Source organism: Pseudomyrmex gracilis, unplaced genomic scaffold (assembly GCF_002006095.1).
Source record: "Pseudomyrmex gracilis isolate BER0280 unplaced genomic scaffold, ASM200609v1 scaffold_45, whole genome shotgun sequence".
NCBI classification, from domain to species: Eukaryota; Metazoa; Arthropoda; class Insecta; order Hymenoptera; family Formicidae; genus Pseudomyrmex; species Pseudomyrmex gracilis.
Window position 1 is genome coordinate 682,037 of NW_018020629.1, and position 14,399 is coordinate 696,435.

A 14,399-nucleotide genomic window follows, 5' to 3' on the forward strand; every position below is an offset into this window, starting at 1 on the left:
CACTCTAGCACACGGTGTGTTTTTGACGTTTTAGCGAAGTCATTTAATTAACACACTTAACCGATCGTAATTTACAAAGAGTGCCAAATTCCTTGTTGAACGACGGAGAGCGATTGAATGTAATTTAAGGAATCGCCGTTAGTAACGAGACAAGAGAATCAACATTGTGTATGAAGTACGCGCGATTTATAGGCATCTATTGTATAGAATATCATCTCTTAAACACAAACATGATCTATCTAATAATTTATTTCACCGTCTTGGTTTGACCAGACTTCTCTCTCTCTTTCTCTCTCTCTCTCTCTCTCTCATCGATATTTTATTCGAATCGGATTCAAATTCTTTCGAAAGCGTGAAATATCGATTGTTCTCCGAATATATAATCGCACATTTCACAAAAGAAAGAATTCACAAAACGATTCGTGTATGGTCGGTATTAATGTCATTAAAATAGGTGGTCCAAAGATAACACGTATATGTACACACGCGAGAAGCTACTGCGAAAGAATTTCATATCAGACGCGATTTACCGCAAGATCGTCGGTGCAAGGTTTGGTCAAACCGGGCCTACGTCGAGGTATTATTCATCGAATATTATATATATTGTTACATTTCACAGAGATCCTCTGGTACCGAGATACAACTTTCCGAAAGTGTATATACGTGTACGGTCAAACGCTGTCAGTAAAAAAGCCAATTAATAGGCTCCCGGTCGATAAGCGCCGCAAAGTGTTGTCTAATTTCATATCGAGCCGCGGATCGATTGAGTTTGAACAAATGTGCAACCAACAGCTTCGTTACGCAAGATCGGGAAAAATTCATCAACTCGAACACATCGGTGTTCAAGCAAAGCGGATTGTTTTCGCGATTACACTCGTTCAAATATTTCGCACATTTATTTCGCGCTTTTATTTTTGCAGAGTTCGTTATTATTTGCATAGTATTTTGTTTTTAAGTTAATTAAGTTTATCAGATATTTTTTTTTTATTTATAAGTAGACTTACCGAACAGCGCCTCGAAAAACTTTTCGCCTCGGTGCTGGAGAAAAACCTCTCGAGCGGTGCTCGTCTTTTCTGACTTGGGCGAATCACCGAGATCCTCTAGCAATAAGTTTTTGATAAACGATAATACACGCGCGCGACGATACCCTCTTTGTCACTACTGTACAATACTACGTATTTAAGCGCGTTTACTGTACATAATAATCGTGCACGAGGATAACAACAACGCACTCCCGGTGAAAAAGAAACGGGAAGAAAACGCGACTCTCTCCAAAAAAACAGCGACGTTTCCTCGTAAAAGTCCGCCATTAACTGTTCGCAGAACTTCGAGATTCGAGAATCGCAAGCGGCGCGCGCACGCGCAGTCGCGCTACTATCGATAAGCGATTTCGATCGATTTGATCGATCGATCGATAGCTCGCGGTTTTAAAAACCATGTTTCGTAGACTTGTATAAAGTATTATTATTATTATTATTATTATTATTATTATTATTATTATTATTATTATTATTATTATTATTATTATTGTATTGTATCGCGCGAGTAAAACACACCGAAGATCACCATCACCAGTATAAAAAAAAAAAAAACCGCGTGAAACATTACACGAGTTATCACGAGAACGAGAACTGTTATTGTTATAATGATGAAATAAAAATCGGCGAGCAACAATATGCGTCTTCTTCAATTCCCCATCTCCGAAAATTCAAAAATTGAATAATTTCGCGAGAGACCATGTTAAAATTTTATTATATCGAAGTACTTTTTTTACGCACATAAAGTTATTATCTTTTCTTCTTTTAATTCGACAAAGAAAATATAAAGATATCGATAAATACGTAGATATAAAAATATTATAAACAAAATTTAGAAAACTCGATAAGAGATTTTATACTTGAGACTTTGAATGATCATTAAAGTATCTGAGTGTATCGCGCGAAAAAGGTCAATTCGAGGTCGCTGGTCGTGTCCGTTTGTATCCGATCAGCCGATGTAAAATGGCGCACATGATAAGATCCAAATTCTTGTTGCTGTCACTGAATTACGCTAATCGCGTCGCGTCGCGTTTCTCCGCGCCCCTAAAATTTCAACGATTATGTTTCCACACCAGCGGGATTCTCGATGGTATGACATTTATTCAGAAACGACGATTTTTTCTTCTCCCGGTGGACTTTTGAGGTTAACCTTGAAAGATACAGTTCGAGCGAAAAAATCTAAGAGATATATAAAATTATCTCGTTTTTAACAGTGATGTTAAAAAAGTGAAAAGTGCAATCAATAAACATTAAACAGAAAATGATTTGGAATTGTTTACGGTGTCAAAATAAATTCTTCCCATACTCTGTTATGCAATCAGATTGTTTGAGCAGCACATGTGCTGTCAAAAAGTATTTGTTCTTACGATTTTTTTAAATAAAAACGTTGATACAAAAAGATGTGTTTTTTTAGTGAAAGGAAAGGAGTTGTTAATGCCTTCTTTGTCACCCACTATGGAAACTGGCACCATAGTGAAATGGTTGAAGAAGGAAGGTGACAAAATTGAACCTGGTGATGCTATTGCGGATATTCAGACTGACAAAGCCATTGTCACAATGGAAGTGGATGACGAGGGTGTATTGGCAAAAATACTTGTAAGTTAAATATTGTTAAATTGTCAGTTTTGTTAAAAAGGATTATGTATAAATTTCATGTAAATAAGAATATGTTTGTTTTAGATATCTGAAGGAACCAAAGATATTAAAGTAGGAACTCTGATAGCTCTCACTGTTGAGGCTGACGAGGATTGGAAAACAGTGGAGATGCCAGACACCTCAGCTGAGACTTCTGCGGCAGCTCCAGCTGCTGCCGAACCTGATGCACCTGCTGCAGCAGCTGAACCACCACCTGGCCAGTATGATCCTTCAGTTAAAATATTTGATTATTAAGTTTTTAAAATAATGCTTCAATAATATTTAAATCCTTTGCTTGGAAAAATTTGTATTTGCAAGGTGTTTCTAAATAATTTGTATAATCCATAGACAGAACATTGCTATGCCTGCTCTCTCACCGACGATGACAACAGGCACGATCGTACAATGGTTGAAGAAGGAAGGTGACGAAATACAACCGGGCGATGCCTTAGCGGATATACAAACAGATAAGGCCGTTATGACTTTTGAGTTGGAAGACGAGGGCGTACTCGCAAAAATTCTTGTGAATATTAAATCACTCATATTAATTTGTTGAATTATATTTTTTCTACTAATTGTGCTATTGTGTTAGCTTCCAGCGGGTTCTCAAGTAGAAGTGGGACAGTTGATAGCGATTATAGTTGAGAAAGGGATGGACTGGAAGAATGTTGTTGTCCCGGCAACGACTAAACCGGCAGCAGCAGCTGCACCTGCGACACCGAGTCCACCCTCTCAACCTGCTCAACCGACGGACGCAAAACCACCACCTAGTGGACAGTGTGTTTTAATTCTTTTATTCATTCACATGGTTAAATTAATTTTGTATTAAAAGTATTTTGTAACAAGTTACTAAAATTAAACACACTTAATATATCTTTCATCAGGGTGTACGGTTTAGCAGTGAAAAGATTGCTGGAAGAATATGGTTTGAGTTCCGGTTCGATCAAGGGCACCGGGCGTACAAATCGCTTATTGAAGAGCGACGTTATTGCGTATATTCAGACGAACAATATCCAAAAAGTCGCTCCTAAAACCGGTAAATATGTTGACATCTAACGTCATTTGCTTGACGTGATGTTTGCTTTACAATATATATATATATATATATATATTTCCGTAGCGCCGCCTCCGGAAAGTGATACGGCACATCCTCCCCGTCCAGAGACGCATGTTCCGAGTGGCAAACCGTCTCCTTACGAAGATATCGAAATATCCAACATACGCGCGGTCATCGCCAAACGACTCGGGGAAGCAAAAGTGCGATATTACGTAATTCTCAGTAGAAAAATATAATTTTGTTATTCTTTTTTAACTGGAAACGATTTTCCAGAGCAATATACCGCATTCGTACGCAGCTATAGATATAAAAATCGACAAGCTGCTCGAGCTCCGCAGCAAACTAAAGACGGAGAATATAAACGTGTCCCTGAATGATTTTATTATTAAGGCCGTAGCTCACGCGCTTCTCGAGTGCCCCGATGTAAATACGTTGTATCAAAAGGGACAAGTAAGTACGGCAGATTCAATTTTTATTGAAAGTAATTTATACACCATCTCTTTGTACAATATGTGAACCGAATTGTCGGCTATTTGATTTGCTAGATTATTCGAGTGCCAAAAGTGGATGTGTCTGTAGCGGTCGCAACGCCAACGGGCCTTATTACTCCAATTGTGTTCGATACTGTCACCAAGAGTCTAACAGACATATCGAAAAACGCTCGAGAATTAGCTGAGAAAGCGAGAAAGGGACAGCTCAAACCGCAAGAGTTTCAAGGAGGAACGTTCACGTGAGTTTTAAAAAGTAGAAGAGACATTGAAAAAGAGGCACGAAAAAGAAATAGTATCGTGTATTTGTTATAAAAAATATTTCTTATCGCAGAATTTCGAATCTGGGAATGTTCAGCATCAAGGAATTTTGCGCCATTATAAATCCTCCTCAAACTGCTGTTCTCGCTGTGGGCGCGGGTCGCGAAGAGCTGGGTAAATTCTTGATCAAAAGTTTATTCATTCCGCGAAAAATATAGATATTCTATATAATAGCGCGATATATTCTGATCGATAACATTTTATTTTACAGACTCTTCGTTAATAAAGATGACAAAAATGACAGTAAAGCTATCGTACGACAGACGGGCAATAGACGAGGATCAAGCAGCTGACTTCTTGGCTGTTGTTAGAGATATGTTGGAAGATCCAGCTTTCTTGGCAGCCGGTAGGATGCAAGCACTGAGGTATAAACGCGATGCGTATTAATTATTTTTAACGAGATTCCGATCATTGTTTATTGCATAAATAGTTCGTTTTCTTATTTGAAATAAGAAAACTTAATATTATTTTCATGTAAACAATGATTAGCGTGCTGTTAAAAAAAAATGTGAACAAAATAGAAGTTTAATATTGACAAACTTTTATAATTGCTACGAACACGAGTGGTCATTAGCAGTCACCTTTCCGTGCCATACAGGCTGCGTTCAAGGAGCGCGCTATTAGCGCTATTGCATTATTCTGTGTTATCTAAACAGCAATAGAGTGATGAAATAGCGCGCTCTCTCTCCGAACGCAGCCATAGAAAAAAAATATCGTTAAATATTGAACAAAAAATTGATGATCTGAAAGCATTTCGAATAATGCCATTCGTTACTTTTGAACATAAACTTAGACCAAAGGAAGTATAATTTTATGTGTCCATACTGCCGGAAAAATACCTAGAACACTTAATAGTATGAATATAGCTTCATATTTATCATGTTAATTTATTAATAACGCAAACACAGTTAAATACTTTTATTTAAATATTGGCCTGTATAATCAACATTGCAATTTTGATAATGTGTCTCAAAACACATTCTTCTTATTTAACTTTAATGAATTAAAAATTAATATTATACAAATTTAAAATTATAACATCACAAATTGTTTCTAAACAACACAGAGAACATTTACATTTTTTGTAAATAATTAGGACGTTTGTATCTTTGTAAGTTCTCTTGCTTTTTGTAAATATCTAAAACTTATTGTTTCTATTAATATACATGTGTACCATATAAAAATGATATATATTTCATTTTCCGAACGTCAAGGTTGTAGAATATAAATTGTGTTTGTACCGCAACACAATATTACACGTATTAAAAGATAGAAATTATTTCCATTCATGGTATTTAGAAAACTGAGATATAAGTTTAATTAAAAAAAACACAACACTGTTCTTGTACATAATAGGAAACTTTCAATAAGATTATTGAATGGGGTGATGTAATTCACGAATACATCTGTACAAATAAAATATTTATTGCCTATACAACATACGTAATGTTTTTACTGTTGTGCCAATAAAATGCAAAGTAGAACTATGTTACAGTTTTTTGAAATCACTTTAATTTTTCTTTGATTATCGAAGAAAAATTGCACAATATCTTTTTTTTTTGAACGCACAAATCGGCACATATGTCATACAAAATGATTTGATTGTTGCTGATCTCGTATTTTTACCAAAATCCTTTTTTTTTTTTTTTTTTTTTTGTGATCGTTGATAGCAATATTTTTGTCAGTCATTATATAGTTAGAGACATACCTATTTAGTCGATAAGGCACATGAATGTTAGATTATTTTATAACGTGTTACTGGAATTTTATGTTTTCGTTAATTTTACTTTTTTATTATTTTTACGTAGAACTAAACACATCTTACAAAAATCGATAAAATGGAAATAACACAATAGTTATTTATTTTTTTCTTTTTTTATTCAAAAATCGCGCGCAAATAATCGCAATACTGTTTGGATTCATACTGCATGCGCATTTAAACACATAACGCTATCTTGTTATCTGTATTTACACTGTTTGTATAGACAGATAACAATTGTTTATATTACTGTTGCATTTTAATATTCTCGATACACGATAATGGTATAATATAACATATTCGACACACAAATAGAGCACATTAAAGTATAGAGCACATTAAAGTATAGAAAATAATAGAGTATAACTTAACTTTCACTTATCACAGTCGTGATTATGACTTGATGTTACTGTTTATAAAATCATCTTAAAATATCTAGAAATATTCATCCTTTAGAATAATGCAATCATATCGTGTGTATATATGTATTTCTATTCTTTATATTATAAACATGATTGAATGTCTATTTACATTATTTTTGTATATAAAATAACTATATGAATATACATATGATACTTTTCTTTCTTTGAGCAATGTCACGCTCTCTTACAAAAGTTTTCTCAAAAAGATGTATATTTTATCAAAGTAGAAGCGTGTAAAATTTTTTTTCTACAAAACTATATATTTAGATACAAATGTGTTTATATGTGCGCGCGCGTTTTAATAATTTTACAAAACTGTATTTTCTCATGTTTTTCATTGTCTTAAAAATTATTCTTAATAATATTGCACAGACGGTTTATTTTGTCGTAAATTAGAAAAAATCTAAACAAGCACATTTACAAATGATACTTGTTTTGGATGTAATTTAATAACAATTGATATTAATTAAGTAGCACAAGTGATGAAATGACTGTATCAAGTGCTATGTGTGTTTACATTGTTACATCGCATTATTAATCCACTAGTAAAAGACAATAAAACTTATCTCTCGGGCAGTCAGGGAAACTTAAAACAAAATACAATCAGACACAACACAATACAATATGAGAAATACTTCTTTTGTAGCCTTTCAGCTTACGAAATACTTTTTTCAGAACATGCAGCAACGAAACAATACAGACATTATTCGGAATTTGTAAGAAATCTACTGGAACGCCTTTTGAAGAATTCTCTGCGCTGCACGAATCAACGGCGTGAGTGTCGTTAGTTCCGCGCAATTTTCTAGGAACGGATGAGACAGTAATTCCTCGGCTGTCGCTCTCTCGTCGACCTCCACAGTGAGGCATCGCTCGAGAAAATTTTGGAACGTAGGACTGAGGCTGTCCCATCTAGGAATGGAAGGTTTGCCAATTGCGGCGATTAAGTATAGAGCTCTCAGTGGAGTCTCCTTCATGTAAGGCGGCTCCCCTTCGATCATCTCGATAGCCATCACTCCCAACGACCAGATGTCCACTTTCTTGCCGTACTGCTTCCTCGTTACCACCTCTGGTGCCATCCAGTACGGAGTGCCGACCATGGTCTGACGTTTCTCATCACCGTCGATGTTGGCACAAAAACCAAAGTCTGTGACCTTCACCGCACCGTTCATCCCTAACAACACATTGTCCGACTTAATGTCTCTGTGGATAATGCCTCTGCTGTGCAGGAAGTTTATTGCTTTCAAGACCTCTCTGCAAACAGCCGCGATCTGTACTTCCTTCATCACGGTCTCGGTGACCACGTCTGTGAGCGGTCCGCCCTCGAGCAGCTCCATTACGACCCAGAGATGCTCGTCTACGAGGTAAGCGTCGAGAAAATTCACCAGGTTCGGATGTTGAAACTTCTTGAGGACTTTGATCTCTGTTAATATCAGTTCCTTCTTTGGCTGCTTTGACAGATCAATGTCCTTTATGGCTACTTTCTGACTATACTGGAGATCGGTAGCGATGAACACAATTCCTGAAGCACCTGCGCCCACTTCCTTGGTCTTCTCGAAGCGCAGATGAGGATCACCTCGTTGACAAATGGTTCTGAGTTCCTCGTACACTTGTTCATCATTGAGTCTTCCGCTAGTACACTCGGTCTTTCGTCGCAGGATCGGACTCTCTTCGAATCTGTTCAACGTCACGTCCTCCTCCGTGTCCGGTGACGGGGTTTCGTAATCCTGATACTCGCTCAAGTTCAGATCCTCCAGTATCTCGGTGAGAGTCTTCTCCACTCGGTCGTTGCATTTGCGCGGTGCCGGTTTCGGGGGCGGTTTGGGTGACTTCTTCGGAGGAAGCTCGGGTAACCTCTGCACCTGATGGATGTCTGTCGAATTTCGAGCAGTGAGAACGTCGTCGTCGGAGCTAACCGAACGATACTTCTTTGTTGTCAGGATGTTATCGATCTCCTGCGATTCTTCCTCGATCAAATCCTGCGTGACAAACGGCTTGAAGACTTCCTGGTCCTGTGGTTTCCGTTTGATCGAGTAATTGTAAAATTTGATCGCGTGGAGCGCGGCGTCCGGATGCTCGTTCTGCTCCGACTTGGAGATTTGCGTGTTGAGCAGACGCATCCACGAGTCCGGCAGACCCTCCAGCTGGCCGGTCTCGGCGTTCTTGCTCACGTGGAACTGATGCGAGACGTTGGTCGGCAGCCCGATTTCCGTGGCCACATTGTCGACTGGAGGGCCACTCCTCTTCTTCGAGAAGAACTTGGTTAAGTTGAGACTCATTGTCGCGCGCAACCCACGGCGCTTCCGCGGCGTTCGCTCTCTCCTCGTTCTCTTCTTTTTACGTGTCACTCACTCGCACTCGTGATTTTCGAAAATACATAAAAAAAAAACGGAGAAAAAAATTTTTAGACTGAACTTTAAATTGCGACACTCATGATAACGTGACGCGTGTTATCACACCCGTCACTTGCGATCATATCGTCGCCTAGAATTCACATCCGATTAACACGCCGACAGTGGACGTGACAGTGCTACCAGCTTGTTTGTGTCACTAGACACATGGCGATTCTAGTCATCATCGCGAGGAATCGATTATTTACGCGCGCGACACGCGCTAAGCGGGTTCGATTATTTGAATATAGCGTTGAGAGTGGAAGAAGTACGAATACATCAGTATATTTCTCGCGATCAACATTAGAAATTAGTTTGTCGATTTAAGAATTGAGTATCGATAAAAAATGTATAAAATATCTTATTTTTATCGATACTTCCCGGAGAGAAAACTTTTATAATGATATTTAAAAAAGTAAATATTGGTCAACGAAAAGTCATGATTTTGCTGGACTCTGCGAATGCTGCGAATTCACACATGTGTAAATGTGTACACAATTGCGTCTACTGATATCGACACATGTTTTTAATTACGCGAATAAGATTTATTTTATTATCAATTTTTATTACAAACCGTGTTTCGGTTTTTGTTTCTGTTTCTCGAATATCAGTCAAAACATGCTAATGGTTGTTTAAAAAAACATTTATTCTCCGAGCAACGATGTTTACTTCATGTGTTTTTGGTTTTACATAATTATGCATCGTGACGTCAAAAATTGAAACAAAGTAAAAACCGAGCTCTTGTATTTCGCATTATCTTGCCGAATACTTGCAATTAAAAAATTACATAAATAAGGGAGTAAATACTTGTTTATGAAAAATACATTTTTGAAAAATTTTATCGAATTTTTCTGCACATTTCTTATTGTATTCTCAGTATAAAGTACATTTCACGTATGGAGTTTTACAATTTCATTATCGCTCGCATTTCTATTACGTTCTATAACTATAATATATATATAATATATATATTTCTATTACGTTCTATAACTTTAAATTCATCGTAAAAGTACGACGGCCATTCGAAAGAAATTTTGTGGAAGTTGTGCGATTCAATGGAAAATTCGCTCACAATTAACGGTCACAAATATGGAATATATCATAGTATATCATATGAAATCGATTCTTATTTCTTATTTCTTACCTCCTATTCCTATACCTTTGATCTATGTTAATTGGAACGAACTTGACATTGTGTAACGTTTGCGCGAATCATTGACGTATGCACGTGTTTCTTTTCCGCGCGCGTTCATCAAAATCGCCGATCGATATTACAAAGATGAGGCACGGGAACGCGTCACACAGATTATTACCTCTGTCTCGGGACTTACGTGCGAAGTTAAGCAAATGATGATCGAACGAAGAGTTTTTGAATTAATTTTCAAATAAAAGCGTAATTGCGACGTTGTATTATGCGAACGAAGAGAGGAAGATTTTCTTTCACACGGATATGTATAATTGCACGCGACATCGCAAATGAATATGTAACTTTCGGCGCTTTGGTAACTCAACGCGTGACTGTGTAAAAATTCGCTTTAAATCAATTCACACGGTCGACTTTTTCATGGTCATATTAAAACGCAAAGGTCGGAGACCATCACGCGTTTCCACAACGATGTTAACGTCTAATATCTATGAGAGATGTTAACGTCTAATATCTATGAGAGATGGTGAAAAGAAAAAAATGCGTAATTTCTCAGATAACGTCAGATGTTTTGTTAGTGTTTGGCCGTCAACGTTCGGTCTAACTTACACAAACGACACAATCGGATATAAATATATTTGTTTTCGTGCGATAAGAATTTTAAAGAGTTCATTCACGCGAGCTACTACAGTTCCTGTTTCCTCTCTCGAGAAGTTTCCTTAATATATCTTTTTTTTTCTTATCGCTGGTTTGTAATCTGTTATAAAATTTTCCGTCATGTTTTCCAGTACATTCTGTCTTCTGAGATAAAGAAATCCAAATGCGCGTTTTCGTTATTCGACACTATGAATAACGCGTTTATCTCCGAAACTGTTTTCATTTAAGAAAATTATATACAGCTCTTTTACTCAAGAGAACATATTCGAAAATGAAAAATTTGACTTGTCAACGACTTTCTTCTCTTGTTGTTGCATCAATTACGCGCCATTGTCCGTATAACGAAAAAAGTGAATTTATTTACCTAGAATTCAAATTAATTACGCATTCTACGCGTAATTAATGCTCGTATGACATTTACGTCCCTGATAGTAAAACATTTACAAAATTATGTGATGAAATCTTGCACTACAATTGTAATTTGGAATTATACAAATATATCTTAAGAAATAGATGTAAAAACATTGATCTTTTATAAAATATTTGTAGTTGTTTGCAAAATTACTTTCCAAATACTATTTCGGCAAAAGAATAACGATATCATCTTAGCAGTATATTTGCAAAATTAATTTCAAAAAGAAATTGTCCAATAATTAAGAAAAAAATTTCAGCTGTGATGTTTATAAAATATGTAGACATATAATTGCATATGAAGAAATCAACTTAATTCATGTATATGTATACTTATGGAAATGCATAACGATTCTTTCGTAATTTTTGACAAATATTGTTTACAAAATTTCATTTCGACAAAACTGTTGCGTTATGGCGAATCATCTTAGTGCAATCATTGCAAAATCGTCGTTATTCATGATGTCATTTTTGCGCAATATTTTCACAATTTGCCTATTAGGGGTTTAAACCTCATGTTTTTGAATAAATGCAACGCAAAATTACTATCACGGCTGCACACACACACATACACACACACACACACTTACACACTTTGACACATTCTACGCAGCAGAATTTTGTTCCAATGAATTCTTTTCTGCTTAAAATATCGGTATCTTAACTCACCGCGTGACTGTAATTATCTGCTTACAAGTGGTGATGCACCATGCCATTGCACCATTTCTTTGATATTAAATTAGTTAGAAAAATGACTTGTCATTCTTATCTCGTTTCGGTTTTTTTTAATTTATAAATATATATATATATATATAATACTCTTATTTCTTAAAGTCTTTTGTATTAATAGCATTCAGCGTATAACTTATTGAAAGAGAACCGCGCGTATCCGGCAGCGTGCGCGCGGAGATGACGCGTCGCAACAGAGGGTTCCGACAACCCTCATCGAGTTTTCCTCATCATTCGAATTAAACGTCATCAATTGCAATACATCGTGGTCGCTTTACCTCGCCGACCTCATGTCAAATAAGAAAAAGAGAACATGCGCGTCACACGCCTCTGATAAATATTCAACGTGTGGTGTAACTTTCGAGAGAATCGCTCTCATTTATTATGGAACAACAACGCGCGTGATGTTTCTTCTCTTATCGAGCGAAGAGGGGCGCGTGTGTGCGGAATTATCGCGTGTTTTTAACGTCCGAGACGAGAGCTTCGTGACGCAAGTTTTCCTCCCTTTTCGTGCGATCGGCGGCAACGCGTCGTCGTGCAACGTATGAAGCACCACTACATTTCTCTCTTATGTAAAATCGTCAAGTCGTTCCCACTATCATTTTATCATTGCCAAAGGCGAACATAAGTGGAGGGATTCTTGTGTCGTTGTTGTTGCTGGCTCCTTCTTTTCTTCTCTGCCTATCTCGTTCTTTCTTTCCTCCATCTATCTCTCCTTTTCTATCCCTCCACTATCCTATGAACGTTTTACTGATAAATAAAATATTAATCGACGCTCAAACCGAGTGCGCCGTATTCGTGTTTCAACGACCAACCTAACACGTGTGAATTAAGAAAAAAAAAAACGAAAAACGCGGTCTTATCCAAACGCATGAATGCTGAGTAACGTCTTCCAATTTGGCGAAAATAAAGCGAGGGAAGCTTCATTTTTCTGGTTTCCAAATAGCTTTTTTTTTTATTATAATTCTTGCACTGACTGTCACCGATAGTTATTGAGTATCAGAGTTGTTCTTGGTGCTGTGTCAGACTCGGCGAATATATTTCCGTTTAACCGGAAACCTTTGAGGGGCGTGTTTTTTGAAAAAAAAAACGCGCACCAAAGACACCGAAGTCCACGTAGAATGATCGGTACGAATATTCCTTGTTAAAATTGTTCACGATCAGCAGCCGTTCGTTTCAACATGGTTCTGCGGCGCAAGGTAAGCAATAATATCGTTCTCTTGACTGTATCTGTTCTTAAAATCAATTGTAAAATTCAATTCAAGCGTCTCGCGAGCCGCATCGCGTTCCAGCGAAGAAAAAGATTCGCCGGAGTCTTCGAAATGTAAAATGGAAAATGCCACAAATTGTTTATACATTGATTTAATATTGTTTTAAGTTCATAAGAGGTCACGTAATTAGATGCCATTAGATCATCTTGTTTTTCATAACTGAGATAAGCACATCATCATCACTTTCTACGGTTACAAGTTCAAAAAAAAAAAAAAAAAGAAAGAAATCTAGAAAAAAAAAAAAATGAAATTTTTTTTTGAGAAAAGTTCTCCGCGCGCACTCTTCCCAAGAAAAAATGGAAAATCATGTGATGATACAGGATTATATGTGGATTTCGGATGTAATTTTGTATGATCGTATAAAACTTTACTAACTACTAGCATGACTACTGACACATGTACTTTTTAATACAAAAACTTTTAAAACTTATAAAAGTTCAATTAAAATAAATATAAATTTAGCTAAATTTAATCCAATGGTATACAACATTTATGTACATATATGCACAATTGGATTGCAATAAGAGAAAGCTGCGTTTCGTTTCACACATATGCGCGCATTTATCTATACTATACGTGACGTGTATTATAGATAAATGCGCGCAATACGTGAAACAGAACGCAGCCAAAAAGTCTGAAGTGGAGTCTCTTCTCTTCGAGATTTCGAACAGAGAGAGAGATTAAAAAACACAGGATCTAACAAATTTCTTTCTTCTGACAAAGTTTTATAATTTGCAATCTAAAAACTGCTATAATTTGTATACAAAAAATACTATCTAAACCTGCTATAATTTGTATACAAAAAATACTATTTTTAATTATCTTGTTATATATCAAATTTTTTGTTTTGAACGACAAGAAATTTATATTGTACTAAATTGTATATATATATATTAACATAATTAAAGATATGCAAATAATAATAATATGCTAAATGCAAGGTTGGGTAAGTTAAATTTTTTTTTTATTTAAGTTAAGTTACAGTTAAAGGTCTTAAAAATTTTATTTAGTTAAGATATAAGTTAATCCATAATGAAATTAATTGATTAAAAGTTAAGTTAATAAAAAAAAATAATTAACA

The 14,399-nt window shown here is 36.2% G+C and overlaps 3 protein-coding genes across 3 annotated transcripts in view; 2 read left to right on the top strand and 1 right to left on the bottom strand.

Moving 5' to 3' along the window:
- Positions 1–1,977: 1,977 nt before the first annotated feature.
- On the top strand, positions 1,978–7,325 carry LOC109853219 (dihydrolipoyllysine-residue acetyltransferase component 1 of pyruvate dehydrogenase complex, mitochondrial-like). Its single transcript, XM_020425108.1, has 11 exons — positions 1,978–2,127; positions 2,452–2,633; positions 2,718–2,893; positions 3,021–3,195; positions 3,265–3,449; positions 3,557–3,708; positions 3,793–3,929; positions 4,003–4,179; positions 4,275–4,459; positions 4,552–4,652; positions 4,750–7,325. The coding sequence occupies exons 1-11, from the start codon at positions 2,001–2,003 to the stop codon at positions 4,923–4,925; spliced, it is 1,773 nt and encodes a 590-aa protein (XP_020280697.1). The 5' UTR covers positions 1,978–2,000; the 3' UTR covers positions 4,926–7,325.
- LOC109853220 (serine/threonine-protein kinase PAK 1) lies at positions 6,165–9,415 on the bottom strand. The gene has a single exon (XM_020425109.1). It carries the CDS (start codon positions 8,993–8,995, stop codon positions 7,445–7,447), a length of 1,551 nt encoding a protein of 516 aa, XP_020280698.1. The 5' UTR covers positions 8,996–9,415; the 3' UTR covers positions 6,165–7,444.
- A 3,395-nt stretch (positions 9,416–12,810) lies between these two features.
- LOC109853236 (branched-chain-amino-acid aminotransferase, cytosolic) overlaps positions 12,811–14,399 on the top strand; it is a 6,567-nt gene continuing 4,978 nt past the window's right edge. The window contains exon 1 of the mRNA XM_020425127.1: positions 12,811–13,246. Coding sequence (XP_020280716.1) covers positions 13,229–13,246 — 18 coding nt within the window. The 5' untranslated portion in view covers positions 12,811–13,228. The remainder of the gene's footprint in view (positions 13,247–14,399) is intronic.

Excerpts from the sequence above, each read along its gene's own strand:
- LOC109853219 (XM_020425108.1), top strand. The coding sequence starts at position 2,001 with ATGGCGCACATGATAAGATCCAAATTCTTGTTGCTGTCACTGAATTAC. Across the intron at positions 2,634-2,717 it reads GTGTATTGGCAAAAATACTT|ATATCTGAAGGAACCAAAGA; the intron begins GTAAGTTAAATA and ends TGTTTGTTTTAG. Across the intron at positions 4,460-4,551 it reads TTTCAAGGAGGAACGTTCAC|AATTTCGAATCTGGGAATGT; the intron begins GTGAGTTTTAAA and ends TTCTTATCGCAG.
- LOC109853220 (XM_020425109.1), bottom strand. The coding sequence starts at position 8,995 with ATGAGTCTCAACTTAACCAAGTTCTTCTCGAAGAAGAGGAGTGGCCCT.